The 15394-nt window shown below is 46.5% G+C and overlaps 1 protein-coding gene across 1 annotated transcript in view; it reads right to left on the reverse strand.

Annotated features, from left to right (window-relative positions):
• Positions 1-1012: 1012 nt before the first annotated feature.
• ULK2 (unc-51 like autophagy activating kinase 2) overlaps positions 1013-15394 on the reverse strand; it is a 157137-nt gene continuing 142755 nt past the window's right edge. Inside the window, exons 24-27 of the mRNA XM_060685628.2 lie at positions 12409-12527; positions 7254-7411; positions 4029-4164; positions 1013-1632 (exon numbers count right to left, since the gene is read on the reverse strand). Coding sequence (XP_060541611.2) covers positions 1568-1632; positions 4029-4164; positions 7254-7411; positions 12409-12527 — 478 coding nt within the window. The 3' untranslated portion in view covers positions 1013-1567. The remainder of the gene's footprint in view (positions 1633-4028; positions 4165-7253; positions 7412-12408; positions 12528-15394) is intronic.

Consider the following 15394-nt stretch of genomic DNA (forward strand, 5'->3'; position numbering starts at 1 on the left):
GGGAAAGGGGGAAAAAAAAAAGGAGAGATAAACGCACGAAGACATATTCTTCACACTCTTGTTAAATTCGAGGGTGTTTTAAATGCCAATCAACTTCCATCCGAGGAAATTTTGACTGTTCTTTTTTTTTTTTTTAAAAAAAGAAGGGATTGAAATGATTCCATTATAAACAAGCTTATTTTTTTCCCCCCCCGTCCTTTCAAGTGATGGCAGTAAGAAAGCCTCCAAAGAGGACCAACTATGAAATTCCTGTTTTTAAAATAACTTTTTGAGTTGTGGAAAGGGGTGGTTGGAGGAGGAATAAGGAGAGGCGACGGACAGGACAGATGTCCTCAAAAGCTGCTCCAGATAAACCTGATTATAATGATTTCTTAATGCAACTAAACAAGCCAGGATTATAGGACAGGGAAGGAAACCAAGTCAGAATGTTATCGAAAATCAGGTTTTTTTCTCTCTCTCCATCTTAGCAATGCTAAGACCCATAAGACTTCAACTCCCAGAATTCCCCAGCCGGCTATATAGGGAATTCTGGGAGTTGGAAGTCTGCACCTCTTTAAAAAGTTGAGAAGGTCGAGAAAATGCCACTCTATAGAGTATTTACTCAAGTATTAAGATAAAGGGCTATAAAAACCAAAGAATTCACTGTACGACACGTCTACACAACTTCGAAACGTCTCCTAAGAAAGCTGCAGGTTTGAAGTCCGAGAGGATTTTTTTTTTTTTTTGGGGTGATGATGTCGTGGTTTTTTTCCCCTCCGTCTCTCCTGCACCCTCAACGAGTCAATAATGAATTTATCGTTTCCCCTTCTCTGCCCGGCCAGGAAGAATGGATAAGTTGTGCCTTTTCTGTATTTTTTTTTTTTTTAATTATCAAAATAAAATAAAATAATAATAATCCCCACCGATACACAGTTTAGTAAATTAGTGCAATATAAAGTATTCGGGCGAGAGGGAATTCGGGAAGAACATCAAGCTCGTACGTCTACGACCGACCTTCTCAAAAGGTCTCTCATTTTGCCGTCTCAAAGTTATTTATTTATTTAATTTATTTTGCAAAATGCATCCTGATGGTTGGAGGCGGGGAGGGGGGGGAAGTCTTCGCGCCACCCACGCCCGGCTGCAAAGCTTCGCGGGGACGGAAGTCCAGAGCGAACAACGTTGACGCCTTCGTTCGGTTTTGTCCCGCGATTACAAACGTTCGTCCTGTTTCCCCGAAACGGGAACCAAAATTTGGAGGGGGGGAATCTTTCCAGAGAAGGATGCTGGTTCCGTACACTCGTAATCTACGGCGAATCGTTGCTTTGCCAAGATTAAAATTGCGGTGGAAATGGGTATAAAGAGTTTTCCCCGTCTGGCTGTGAAACGAAAGACGGACAGAATGTTTGTCTAAGGGCATTTTTTTCTCCCCACAACATTATTTGCAATTGTTCTTTCTCCGTTTCACGAACTGTTTTTTTTCTTCTTCTTCCTTTGATAGAAGCCAGCTTTCCTTCGGGATGGGAAATGCCCAGATTTTGGCTACACTGAGTGGTCCCTGGGGAGTAGGGTGGAGGGGGTTGGTGGTCTTCTATTCATAGACGGCGACGGCGTTGCAACACAGAGCTGAGAGTCTCCGTTCGATACTAGCTTTATCTGAAAAACGAAACAAAGGGGGGAAAAAAACCCCAAGGCATTAAGACCGTGATGGCGAACCTACGCCGCGAGTGTCAGAGGTGGCACACAGTGCCCTGTCTGTGGGCACGCAAGCCACGTTGTGACCTAGGCTCACTTAGTCATTACAGGACACAATTATTCTCAAACACACCTATTTTATTATAACAGCTGAGAATTACTTCATTCCCAGCTTAGTCCAAATTAATTCCAAAACAAGTCCTTCAGAAAAAGTCCTTTGGGCTTATCACAAACCTTTATCTTCTTTAGCACCCTGCCAAAGGCCTTTCTTGGCAAAGCCCCACGAAGTTCAGAAACAAGAGATGCCGACTAGAAACAGATTTAGCAATGTTGCTTTCCTACAAAGAGCCCAAGAGCCTTTGCTGCTCTTTTAAGCTTTATGGGAGGGGCAAATCATCTCCTGGCCTTACTCCCAAGTTGTCCTTTTTGCTTCAGCTGCTCTTGCCTTCTGGCAGCTCTGTGCATGCGTGCACTAGGAACAGGCTCCTCGTGTTCCTCTGCCTCTCTGCTGTCAGCCTCTGGAGGCTCCATGCATCGCTCCCAGATGGCCCTGGCCCCATCTCTGCCTCCGACACAGAACCCTCGTCTGGGCCTTCCCCAGACTCCAGGACTGGCCCATGATCCTCCCCAGCCTCCTCACTGTCCGACTCCGCTGCTAACTCTGTGGGCTGCTGGCAGACCACTTTACTTACTTTTACTTCTGATTTATATACCGCCCTACTCCTGAAGGACTCAGGGCGGTGACAGCCAACAATAAAATACATACATACAAAATTTAAAAAGCAGAGATAAAATCAAATTAAACAGTTTGGCCCAGACAGATTTAAAACCCAATCAATTTAAAACAAATTTAAACTTTGAATATTAAAAATACTAAAAAATATTAAAAATGTTTAAAAAGAGGGAGAAAGTTAGGCCAGGCCCGTCTGGGGAAATAAAAAGGTCTTTAGAGCGCGGCGGAAGGTGCGCAGATCCGGGATCACAATAAGCCGTTGCCCGAGTTCAGCTCCGCTGCACCTGTGCGTGTGCCTCCCACCAGCCAGCTGGTCTCCAGGTCTCTGCCGTGTATGCGCAAGGGACAGGACACGTGTGAGGAGTGTGTGTGGGGCTGTGTGCGGGGGGAGGGGGCTGCGTGCGCATGTGCAGGGGCATGGCACGTGCGTGGGGTGTATGCATGCACGGCCGTGCATTCATGCGTGGGGTGCACGCGGGGGTGTGCACCCATGAATTGAGCCGGGACGCATGCGCAGGGCTGTGCGAACATTGCATTTTGAGGGCTTGGGCGCACATGCATACATGCGCACTCGGTCCGGAAAAGGTTAGCCATCACTGCATTAAGACATCAGCGTGGTGGTGAGTAACGCTTGCTGTGCGTTGGAAGCCTGTGGGCCTGCTCTGGGTCAGTCAAGCAAAATTTTGGAAAAAAAGCACGCGGGATGACGTACGCTAAGATAGATCTACAACTGGTTGCAAGCTCGCCGCGTTTTGCAACTTTTGCTTTACATAAGCTCGGATTTCAGTTAGGAGGGTTGTGTAGATGTTCTTGCTAGATGGAGATTCTCAGTCCTCCCAGTCTTTTTTTTCAAGAAGCATTTGTGTTTCTTTGAAGACGTTTTGCTTCTCATCCAAGAAGCTTCTTTGGTTCTGACTGAAGGATAGAGGATAGGATTTATATTCCTTGCAGTCATCTGGTTGTTTGCACGAGTTGCTGAGACCACTGGGAGGTTTATTCGTGCCTTCAGGGCCCCCCTGAATACAGGTAGTCCTTGACTTACAACAACCCCAATCGAGGCCAAAATTTATGTTGTGAAGTGAGACATTTGTTGAGTGGGTTTGGCCCAGTGGTAAAATTCAAATTTTTTTACTATGGGCGTGGCTTGGTGGGCGTGCCAGGGGAAGGATACTGCAAAAAGCGGCAAATCTAGCTTGTTTCAATGTGCTCCTCAGAGCAGTTTTTAGGAAGGAAAATGTGGAACAAAATAATTTCGCGGCACAAGGATGATCTGGTAGTTCAGGCGCGAGAGCGTCAAAAACCCATGTTCTGTTTTACGGGTGGTCCTCGACTTACGATTGTAATTGAGGCTGAAATTGCAGTCATAAATTGGGCCAATTGAGGGTTACCGCGTGACTTAGCGACAAAAATGTTGAGCCCTAAGTCGAGGACTAACCGTATAACACAAAATGAGCAGCCTCCAAAGGGAGAATGCCATTTTTGTATACGGGTAGTTCTCAACCTCCGTCAGCGATTCGTGTACATTAATGAATGGTAATTTATGACTGCCGTTTTATTTTTCGGCTGCGCTGTGCTTTTTTCCCGAGGTATGTAATTCTATAAAAGTAGCAAACCCCTCACGTACAACGGTTGATGTTCTCAATGTCAGCCGGATCCTGCAAGATCTTCGCTAGGCCTTCCATCAACAACGCGGCTTTGTGGTACCGGTAAGCAATGTCTTCGGTCTGCTGAAACATCTCATCCAAGGCTGCTGCCTGGACCTGAGGAGGAGGAGGAGGAGGAGGAGGAGGAGGAGGAGGAGGAGGAGGAGGAGGAGGAGGAGGAGGAGGAGGAGGAGAGGCAGTTGAACAGAGGTCAAAAAGAAAAAGACAGGAGACACTTTCTCTCTCTCCTTCCATCCATCTATATCATCCACAGTTTCTTTCTTTCTATATCTATCTCTCTAATCTATCATCAATCCATCTACTACTTATCTATCTATCCATATCTATCCTTCCTTCCTTCCATCCATCCATCCAATCACACATCCATTGCCTATCTATCCTACCTATCCTATGTATCATCTATCCATCCATCTATCCATCTATCCATCCATCCATCTATCTTCTATCCATCTCTCTCTCTCTCTCTCTCTCTCTCTCTCCTCTCTCTCTCTCTTGGACTAGAAGACCTCCAAGGACCCTTCCAACTCTGTTATTCTATGCTATTCTATTCTATGCTATTTTATTCTATATTCTATATGCACCAAAGACAAATTCCTTGTGTGTCCAATCACACTTGGCCAATAGAGAATTCTATTCTATTCTATTCTGTTCTGTTCTGTTCTACTCTACAATACCATGTCTCTGAGCATGTGTCTGAGTTTCCTGCCTAAGCAGGGGGTTGGACTAGAAGACCTCCAAGGACCCTTCCAACTTTGTTAAATTAAAAAAAATTAAATCTTCAGGGCCTCCAACTACATAATTTATGGTAGATTCCAGGAAAGGCTTCAACCTTCCATCTTGGGACCACACAGCCCTGGGGGATGTTCGAGCTAAGGATAATGAAGTCTGATGAAAGATCGGTTAGACAGCGTCACCAGAAACTTTTCCCCAAATTAAGAGGAAGAAGTAATGAGCTGAAAGCACTCTTAATTAATCTCCAGGTGCCTCCAGGTTGTGCCGGAGTTGTTTTGCGTGCCTGGTTTAAGAGCAGCAGGAGGCTTTCCATAGCTAATCTTCAAATTTATGACCGTAACGGGGGCCAGGATTTCTTTTGCTAAAAAGCGAGACGGTTGTTCAGTGAGCCGTGTCTGATTTTGCAATCTTTGTGTGTGTGTGTGTGTGTGTGTGTGTGTTGTTAAGTGAATCATGCCGTTGTTAAGCAAATCTGGCTTTCCCCATTGATTTTGTTCGTCAAATGCTGGCTGGGAAGGTGTTGTGGCCAGTCAGCGGCCTGTGCAGCTAGTAGCTGATTCCGACAGCGAGGAGGCTGGTGTGGTGCTGCACCAGCAGCCTGTGCAGCTGGCACTCGAGTCGGACAGTGAGGAGGCTGGAGAAGACGTGGTGCCAGAGACGGGGATTCAGCCAGGGCCTTCAGAACCTCCAGAAGCTTCCATGGGTGAAGAGGAAGAAGAGGAGGAGCCTCTTCTCGATGCACGGGCGCGCAGAGCTGCCAAAAGGCAGGAGTGGCTCCTCAGGAGGAGGTCTCCTCGAGAGTAAGGCTTGGGGCTAATTGGCCACTCCCTTAGCCTATTTAAGGAAGGACGACGACTGAGGCAATTTGCAGGGAACAACTTCATTCACTCTCCTTCGCGTCTTGATCTTAGTTCTCTTATCAGCTTCCTGCAAATTGCTTCTGGGCTTTCTGCCAACCCTAGTAAGATTACGATTATTTATTCTTTGGATTCTTGTAGGCTGTTAAGAAAGTTAATTAACAGCCTTTGTTTGAAAAAGACTGATTTAATTTAGTAAACTAAGGTTTGTACAGACTTTGTGTGTACTGTGTTCTTTGGGGTCCATAGCTCAGGCAGAACAGAAGGTGGCAAATGTCGATCATGTGACCCTGGGATGCTACAGTCATGATATATACAGGCCTGCCGCATAGCGGCCAAATTTCAATCACGTGACCCTGGGGACGCTGCAGCAGTTGTTAAGTGTGTAAGATCGGTCATAAGCAGAGGTGAGCTTCAAAAATTTTAGCAAGAGGTTCTGTGCCAGGCTGCTGGGTGGGCATGGCCATGGTGGGCATCAGGACGTTTTTGCCCTCCCCGGGCTCCAGAGGCTCTCCTCAAGCCTCTTGGTGGATGAAAAAATGGCCTCCCCAGGCTCCGGAGGCCCTCTGGAGGCCAGAAAGGGGCCTGTTTCTGGCCTTTGCGAACTTCCCATAGTCCCGTTTTTCGCCCTCCCTGAGCCTCCACGCGTGCCCTGCATTTACCTGCATCCAATACGGGCCGCGTGGGGACTCCTGGGAGGGGAGGGGCGGAGCCAGCCAGAAGTGGGATTTTGAGGTTCTCTGAACTGCATAGAATCTTAGCTAGAGGTTCTCCCGAACCCCTGTGAACCCCCAGCATCCCATCCCTGGTCATAAGTCATTTTTTTCAATGCCGTTGCAACTTGGAACAGCCGCTAAACAAGTCAAACGCGAAATCAGGAGATTCCGTCAGTTCTAAAGAGTATAACAATTTATTGCAAGCTTAATCTCTCTATGGGTAGTCCTCGATTTATGACAACTGAGCCCCAAAATTCTGTTGTTAAGTGAGTTTTACGACCATTCTTGCCACAATTGTTAAGCGAATCACCTGTAGTTGTTAAATTAGTGAAGTGAATTAGGATGTTAAGTGAATCTGACTTGGCTTGTCAGAAGGTCGCAAAAGATGTGACCCATGAAGACAGCAATGGTCATAAATATGAAACCAGTTGCCAAGCGTCTGAATTTTTGATCATGTGACCTCGGGAATGCTGCAACGGTTGTTAAGTGTGAAAAGTGATCAACAGTCAGTTTTTTCAGTGCCGTTGTAACTTTAAACGGTCATTAATCAAGTTGTTGTAAGTTGAGGACTGTAAGTACAAGAATCTGAGCTATTAACAGTCAAGAGAAATGAGCGGAGGATAAGAAGGGCATTCAAGTTGAACTAGACTTTTGCACCACTTCTTTTGCGGGTGCAAAGGGACTCATGACTTATGACATGTTTGACTCCTCCTTCGGGCTCAGCCTGGACGTCTCTTACAACCAATGGTTGTAAGTCAAGGACTACCTGTGGAAAGGAAACCACTGCGTGCTGCCTCCTCCCCCACCCTCCCCCATTGGTCTGTAAACTGTCTTCTCTACTGCACAGTGATCGATCCGGTCAGTTTCCCTGCTTTCTTACCATTTCCACCGCGCAGCTGTAGATGAGCTTTTCGGCCGTGACGCTGTTAATTTCATCGACAAAACGTTGCTTATCCGAGAAAAAGTGGTTCAGCTTTTCGGTCAGCTTCTTGCACATGGCGATGCAGAATTTATACCTTTCGTTCAGGTTTTTGACAACTGCAAAGGAAGAAAAAAAAAATTGCAATCAATTAGCAAATAAATAAATAAATAAATAAAATTCTCATTTGGCTCTTTGGCTGTTATGACAGAATGAGGAAGAGTATATGCATAATTTGGTATTTATTTATTTAAATACCATAAATTTATTTAGAGCCTTGGTAGTACAGTGGTCTAAGGCACCCTGTTATTAAGACCAGCTGTCTGCAATTACTGTAAGTTCAATTCTCCCCAGGCTCAAGGTTGACTCAGCCTTCCATCCTTTCTAAGGTAGGTAAATTGAGGACCCAGATTGTGGGGGAAATAAGCTGACTTTGTATAAATATACAAAAGGATGAAGGCTATTGCTTAGCGCATTGTAAGCCGCCCTGAGTCTCCGGAGAAGGGCGGCATATAAATCAAATTTAAAAAAAAACAAACTATAAAACTATAAATTTATTTATAGTTTAAATAAACAAATTAGTCATGTTCATATAGTGCATACTGGAGGAGTGGTGTGGTGGCCTAGAGGTGGAGCTCTCGCCTCACAGTTGGGAGGCGGTGAGTTCGATCCTAGGTAGAAGCAGCTATTTCTCTCTCTGGGCACAATGAGAATATATTTGCTGAACAAAACTCCTCACTGGCAACAGGAAAGGCATCCGGCCAGTAAACACTCAGCTCCATTTAGTTGCTCAGACTCCACCCGTATAGATAGATAGATAGAGTATATTGGACATGCTGATCCTTTAAGAGCTGTATGCAATGAAATTTCATTTTAATGTATGCCGATTAGTGTACATTCGGAGTGACAATAAAGTCACTCTAAGTCAAGAATAGATTTTTGGTCACCAGGAAGTGTCATGAGACCCATGTACAAATCAACAAACCTCACACATTGCAGCTGACTTTTTGGTTTCGCAACCTTTTCCTTTCGGCCATGGGTCTCCACGACTGACATGTGGACTTCAACTCCCAGAATGTATCGGTTTCAGCCTCAATTAAGAAGGCTGGGCACCACATTTTGTGTTGAACGCACGTGTTCTTGAATAATAAGAATCTGACCAGGGGTCAGTTCTAATTTTTTTTACTACTGGTTCTGTGGGCATGGCTTATGTTGTGGGTGTGGCTTGATGGTCATGTGACAATTCTTTAGGATTTAGCAGAGGTACTGGTCTACCAGGTTTTTAAAGTGCTTGCAGAGCTGTACCGATCTACCCATTTGTTTTTGGAGGCCCCGGTCTAATCATTTGTTTTTGGAGGCATCGGTCTACCCATTTGTTTTTCAAGCGCTCTGGTCTACCACCACACTGTCTATTAACACTGATCAGCTGTAGGGCGGCCCTTTGAAGCCCTGCGGCAAGAGTTTAAACAGTTTTTTTCCTTCTAGCCGATCAGCTGGGACTTGGGAGGCAGCAATAGATTGGGGGTGGGGCCAAATAAAAGGTAAGAATAACGTGGGGGCGCGGAAGGACGCAGCTCCCAAACAAAGAGAACCAGTTCGGTGACGTCATATTGTCACCGCTATCGGCTTGGCCGAACCGGGAGAAACCCGCCACTGAATCTGACCCTTCGTGGCATGAATTGCGGGGAGTCACAGCCTGCCCCACCCCCACCCCAATCACTCATGCACCTCTTAATTTACACTATCCAGTTGTGAGGCCCCTAACGGAGTAACTCAGGGGTCTCCAAACTTGGCAACTTTAAGGATTGCGGACTTCAACTCCCAGAATTCCCCAACCAGTGACTGATCAGTGGAACAGCTTGCCTCCAGAAGTTGTGAGTTCTCCAACATTAAGTTTTTTTTAAAAGAAGAGATTGGGCAACTATTTGTCTGGAATGGGATAGGATTTCTTGCCTGAGCTGGGGGTTTGACTAGAAGACCTCCAAGGTCCCTCTTCCAACCCTGATATTCTGTTAAATGTTCTCTGGAAACAGAGAGGGTCTGTTACCCAACACTGGTTGCCTCCTCTAAGGACTTGTGACCCATTGTGCAACACAACATGCACTCCGCAAAGAAACCAGGCGTGGGAGGCACGGAGCCACAGAATGATCTCCATTTAGGAGTGGCGATTTGGCAATAAATGGCTACTGCTAGTAGCACCCATGAGTAAGGATGCTAGCCTTTTGGTTATCTGAAGGCATCTATTTGAGTAACACCCTGAAACTCAGCTGAAATGTTTGCCTTTGCAGGTTGTCCTTGACTTGCAACCTGTGATGACCCGAGCGAGGCAGGAAGGCAACAGAACCAGCGAACCGGTATGAGTCCCTTTATTGGCACCAACTTTACCCGCAACGTCCCGTTTACTCTCCGGCCTGGAGAAAAGCTCTCCCACAAACCTGCAGCAGCTTCTGGCTGCAGATCCTCCAGTCCAAATGCAGTAAGCAGAATGACTGCAATCAGTCACTCCAGCAGGGCAAGATAAGGAGTCCCAGAAGCAAAGAATAATTCCAGCGAGACACGTTAAGCACACAGAAGCATGGCAATAATTCAAACAGTCAGGAGAAAGGCCAGGAATGCAGGCCACAACTCTAAACACTAGATGAATTGGTTGGTTACCACCTTTAAAGCGCTCCATGGCATAGGACCCGGGTACCTTCGAGACCAACTCCTGCCACCAATAGCCTCCCACCGCCCAGTTCGCTCCCACAGAGAGGGTCTCCTCAGGGTGCCATCAGCCAAGCTATGTCGGCTGGCGACACCCAGGGGGAGGGCCTTCTCTGTGGGAGCCCCAGCCCTGTGGAATGAACTGCCCCCGGAAATACGTAAGATCTCCGACCTCCGGGTGTTTCGTTGCGCATTGAAGACCCTGTTGTTCCGCCAGGCCGGGCTATCAACTTAATAATTTTAAATTGGGGTATTTTAAATTTTTGGGGTTTTAAATCGGCCAAATCTATTTAATTATTTTAATTTTTAATTATTGTTGTGTCTTGTGTTTTTAAATTGGCTGTACACCGCTCTGAGTCCTTCGGGAGAAGGGCGGTATAGAAATAAAATTATTATTTATTATTTATTTAATTCAGCGTTTGTTCCTGACAAACACCCCTCCCGACTGCCTTTCCTTTAAACTCCATCCCCAGGTGTGCCTTGTGAAGGGAATCGGGGCCCTCTCCTTCCTCCTAAGACTGCACCCCACGTTGCTCTCTTCTGGGTTCTTCCCTGCGCGCCGTAGGATGAGGAGAGGGGTTGGGCCTCGCTCTTCATCTGAACCCCCTCTCCCTTGTTCTGTTGTGGCTCCGTTGCCTTGACAGATGCAGACTCTGAGAGTGAGGGAGAGGAGTTGGCAAGGCCTCCCTTTCCAGGACCCTCCTCTCTGGCAATGCCTCCGGAGGACACCGAAGGCCAAGAGATAGGCCCAGAGCCAAGCACGTCCCGCAGCCACAGGTGGACACAGAAGGAGATAAGTGCTGGCTGGATCCTCGACAGCAGCGCAGGGAAAAGCGTGCGCAGCAGAGGGGAAGGCGTGCCAGAGATTAGCTGAGTCACTGGACCACACCCCACAGGGTATAAATGTGGGTGTGGTAGCCGGTTCAGTTTGTGATGAGCAAAAACTAGAAATACTCCATGATCTCTGCATTACTGGATTTCTGCCTGCCTTGTCGGACTGCATTTGGACTAATCCTTGTATTGCTGAAACTTTGCCTGCTTTATCGGAATGCTTGCAGTCTAATCTTTGTTTTGTGTGAGTAAAGTCTGAATTGGAAGCTAGCCACTGGGTTGCTGCCAGCTTTATCTTCAAAGAGTTTTGTCGTGTGGCTTATTAACTCCGGGCCGTCTGTGGGGGTGCGTGTGTGGGACGGGGACAGAACATTTTCTACCTCTCCCCTGCTCTGCCTAGCCTGACTTTGTCCTTCCCCAGTTTCCTCCACACCCAATGGGAGCCACTCTCTCGCTCTCTGTCAGCTGTTTGTCTTCCGTCTCAGATTCAGAGGTCACAGGGGGAGCATCAGGATTTTAGAGATGCTTAGGTGGGGTATGGCCAAAAAAAGGTTGGGAACCACTGGAATAGATAGCTAGCTAGCTAGCTAGAAAGAACCAGTGGTCTAGGGCAGTGAGGGCTAACCTTTTTGCCATCATGTGCCAAAAGCAGGGGGAGCATGGGGGGGTTACACACGTGCATGCCCACACCCATAATTCAATGTGCCCCACCATCGCACACGCGATCCCCTGCACGACCCCCACTTTTGGCACGTGATGGCACGGTGGGCCTGGTAGGCCCGTTTTTCACCCTCCCCAGGCTCCAGAGGCTTTCTTGGAGCCTGGGGAGGATGAAAAACGGGCTTCCCCACCCCGCTGGAGGCTAGAAACAGCCTGTTTCCCGATTTCCGGTGGGCTCGGAAGGCCCAAAAATCAGCTGGCCAGCGCATGCATGTGCACCGGAGCTGTGCTACGGCAACACTCACGTGCCCACCGATATGGCTCCGTGTGCCATAGGTTCACCATCATGGGTCTAGGGCAGTGATGGCTAACCTTTTTGCCGTCGCGTGCCAAAAGCAGGGGGAGTGCGGGGGGGGGGGGTGTCTCTCTCTCGCGTGCCCACACCCATAATTCAATGCCCCCCCGTGCATGCATGTGCGATCCCCCCGCGTTCCCCCCACTTTTGCCACGCGATGGCACAGTGGGCCAGGAAGGCCCATTTTTTGCCCTCCCCAGGCTCCAGAGGCTTTCTTGGAGCCTGGGAAGGGTGAAAACAGCCCTCCCCCCCACCGAGGCCCTCTGGAGGCCGGAAACGGCCCATTTCCCAACTTCTGATGAGCCCAGAAGGCCCGAAAATCAGCTGGCCAGCACGTGAATGCGTTCTGGAGCTGAGCTAGGGCAGGTGCCCACAGATATGGCTCCGCGTGCCACAGGTTCGCCATCACGGGTCTAGGGTCTCCTGCTTGAGCAGGGGGCTCAACTAGAAGTCCTCCAAGGTCTCTTCCAGCTCTATCCTGATTGACCGATGATGCACACTTTGCGTGAACTCCGAGATTGGAAAACATTCTCGAACTTTCTCCAGGAGAAACGCCGCCGGGCTTACCTTGCTTCACCGCAGTCGAGAGATTCAGCTTGGCTGATTTGATCTGGGCTTTGGCCAGGTGTAAGGAGGAGGCCAGGAGCTGGGCTGCCTTCATGTACAGGACCAGCTGTTCCACTTGCCTAGGAAACAAGAGGGCTGTCAGGTTTCGAGGTCGTTGCATTTCAAAGAAAGTCTTTGATGAAAAACTCCCATTTATTAAGCGCGACATTCTAACTCCGACTCCATCGCAGCCAACATGGACTTCCAGACCCAAAACCCTCCCTTTTCGTTCCCCACTCCTCCTCTGCACTCATTGGCCATCTTCCAAGTCACTCTACCCCTAATCTACTGCTCCAGCTCCAAGGAATTTCCCCCCTCCCATCCCATCTCCTAGGGGATATTATCTCCAGGGAAAATCAGTAGGTGAAAAGTCAAACGTCCCTTTCCAGACGCCTCCGCTTCTCCTTCTTATGTCAGCACTAGAATAAATGCAGCTTGAAGTGCTGACAAGGGCAACATCAATCTTGTCAATCTTTCCTTTGCTAAACTCAAGGCTCTCAAGGAGAGGTCCCTCCCCTGGCCACCCCCCCACTTCCTGTTGCAACTTCTGGGTGGCCGAACGTCTATGGAGATTCTCCGTCATCCAGGTCATGGCTGTCCCAAAGGTGCTTTTTTTCAAGAAGCAACTGGACTTTCTTGTTTTTTTCTTTTGAAGACGTTTCGCTTCTCATCCAAGAAGCTTCTTCAGTTCTGACTGGATGGTGGGGAATGGAAGGATTTATACTCCTTGCAGACAGCTGGTCATTTGCATCCTTTTAGCAAATCATTGAGGCCGCTTGGAGGTTTATCTGTGTCCTCACCTGAGTGGTGCAAATGGGTGTGGAGCCTTCTACAACACAGCTCCTATCAGCAGTTCCAGAGATTTGTCTGTGACCCTGAGGACACAGAGAAACCTCCAAGCGGCCTCAACGACCCTCTAAAAGGTTGCAAATGACCAGCTGTCTGCAGGGAGTATAAACCCTTCCATTCCCCCAACCATCCGGTCAGAGCTGAAGAAGCTTCCTGGATTGGAAGCAAAATGTCTTCAAGGAAAAGCCAGAAAGTCCAGTGGCCTCTTGAAAAAGCACCTTTGGGATGTCAGCTGTTCTAAGTAAAGCTGCCCTTTTGCAATTGACCGATGGAATTTTGCCAACGGGGCCAATGGTGTCCCCAGTGGTGTTCCAGATGTTTTGCGATTGTTCGTGTTGATTGCTTATTTAGTATCCTACAACTATAACTGAGTATTCAATCTTAATGATTTATGATGAATGTATTTTATGATCATGATTTATAACTTGTTGCTTGTATGCACACTGAGAGCTTCTGCACCGGAGATAAATTCCTTGTGTGTCCAATCACACTTGGCCAGTAAAGAATTCTGTTCTATTCCTGTTTTGTTCTATTCTCAATAAAGATTCTATTCTATTCTATTCTATTCTATTCTATTCTATTCTATTCTATTCTATTCTATATTCTAATTCTATTCCATTCCACTCCTGTATTGTATTGTATTCCCTTTTCTATTCTATTCTATTCTATTCTATTCTATTCTATTCTATTCTATTCTATTCTATTCTAATTCTAATTCTAATTCTATTCCATTCCACTCTTGTATTGTATTGTATTCCCTTCCCTATTCTTTTTTTCTATTCTATTCTATTCTATTCATTTATTTATTGGTTTGATTTATATGCCGCCCTTCTCCGGAGACCCAGGGCGGCTTACAATGCGTTAACCAATAGCCTTCATACTTTTGTATATACCTGCTTAGTAGGGCTTTTGGCCCCCCCTAAGCGGTGTTCTTTTTTATACAAAGTCAGCTTATCGCCCCCACAATCTGGGTCCTCATTTTACCTACCTCGGAAGGATGGAAGGCTGAGTCAACCTTGAGCCTGGTGAGATTTGAACTCGCAGTAATTGCAGGCAGCTGGCAGCTATTCTATTCTATTCTATTCTATTCTATTCTATTCTATTCTATTCTATTCTATTCTATTCTATTCTATTCTTCTATTCTATATTCTAATTCTATTCCATTCCACTCCTGTATTGTATTGTATTCCCTTTTCTATTCTTTATTCTATTCTATTCTATTCTATTCTATTCTATTCTATTCTATTCTATTCTATTCTATATTCTATTCTAATTCTATTCTATTCCATTCCATTCCATTCCTGTATTGTATTGTATTCCCTTCCCTATTCTTTTTTTCTATTCTATTCTATTCTATTCATTTATTTATTGGTTCGATTTATATGCCGCCCTTCTCCGGAGACTCAGGGCGGCTTACAATGCGTTAAGCAATAGCCTTCATACTTTTGTATATACCTGCTTAGTAGGGCTTTTGGCCCCCCCTAAGCGGTGTTCTTTTTTATACAAAGTCAGCTTATCGCCCCCACAATCTGGGTCCTCATTTTACCTACCTCGAAAGGATGGAAGGCTGAGTCCACCTTGAGCCTGGTGAGATTTGAACTCGCAGTAATTGCAGGCAGCTGGCTTCTATTCTATTCTATTCTATTCTATTCTATTCTATTCTATTCTACTCTAATTCTTTCTTGTTCTATTATATTCTGTTCTTATTGATATTCTACCATGTTTCCCTGAAAATAAGACCCTGCCTTATATTTTTTTGAAGCCTGAAATAAGCGGTTGGCCTTATTGCCATGCACTCAAAAGCCTGATTGGGCTTATTATCAGGGGATGTCTTATTTTGGGGGAAACTGGGTATTCTATTCCATATTTTCCATTCCATTCCATTCCCAATAAAGATTCTACTCTGTTCTGCCCTGCCCTGCCCTGCCCCTATTCCCATTCCATTAAGGATAAAAGCAAGACTGCTCCTGATTATGGGTGCACCTCTAGGGCAACCTGCCACGTGAGCCTGGATCAACTCAACATATCTGCACCTTTCTCCTCTACAAAGGTATGAAATCATGTGGGGGAATTTATGTATTTATTTATAAATTTTACT

The sequence above is a fragment of the Pantherophis guttatus genome, chromosome 1, assembly GCF_059756535.1.
Source record: "Pantherophis guttatus breed Tessera chromosome 1, ASM5975653v1, whole genome shotgun sequence".
Classification (NCBI taxonomy): Eukaryota; Metazoa; Chordata; class Lepidosauria; order Squamata; family Colubridae; genus Pantherophis; species Pantherophis guttatus.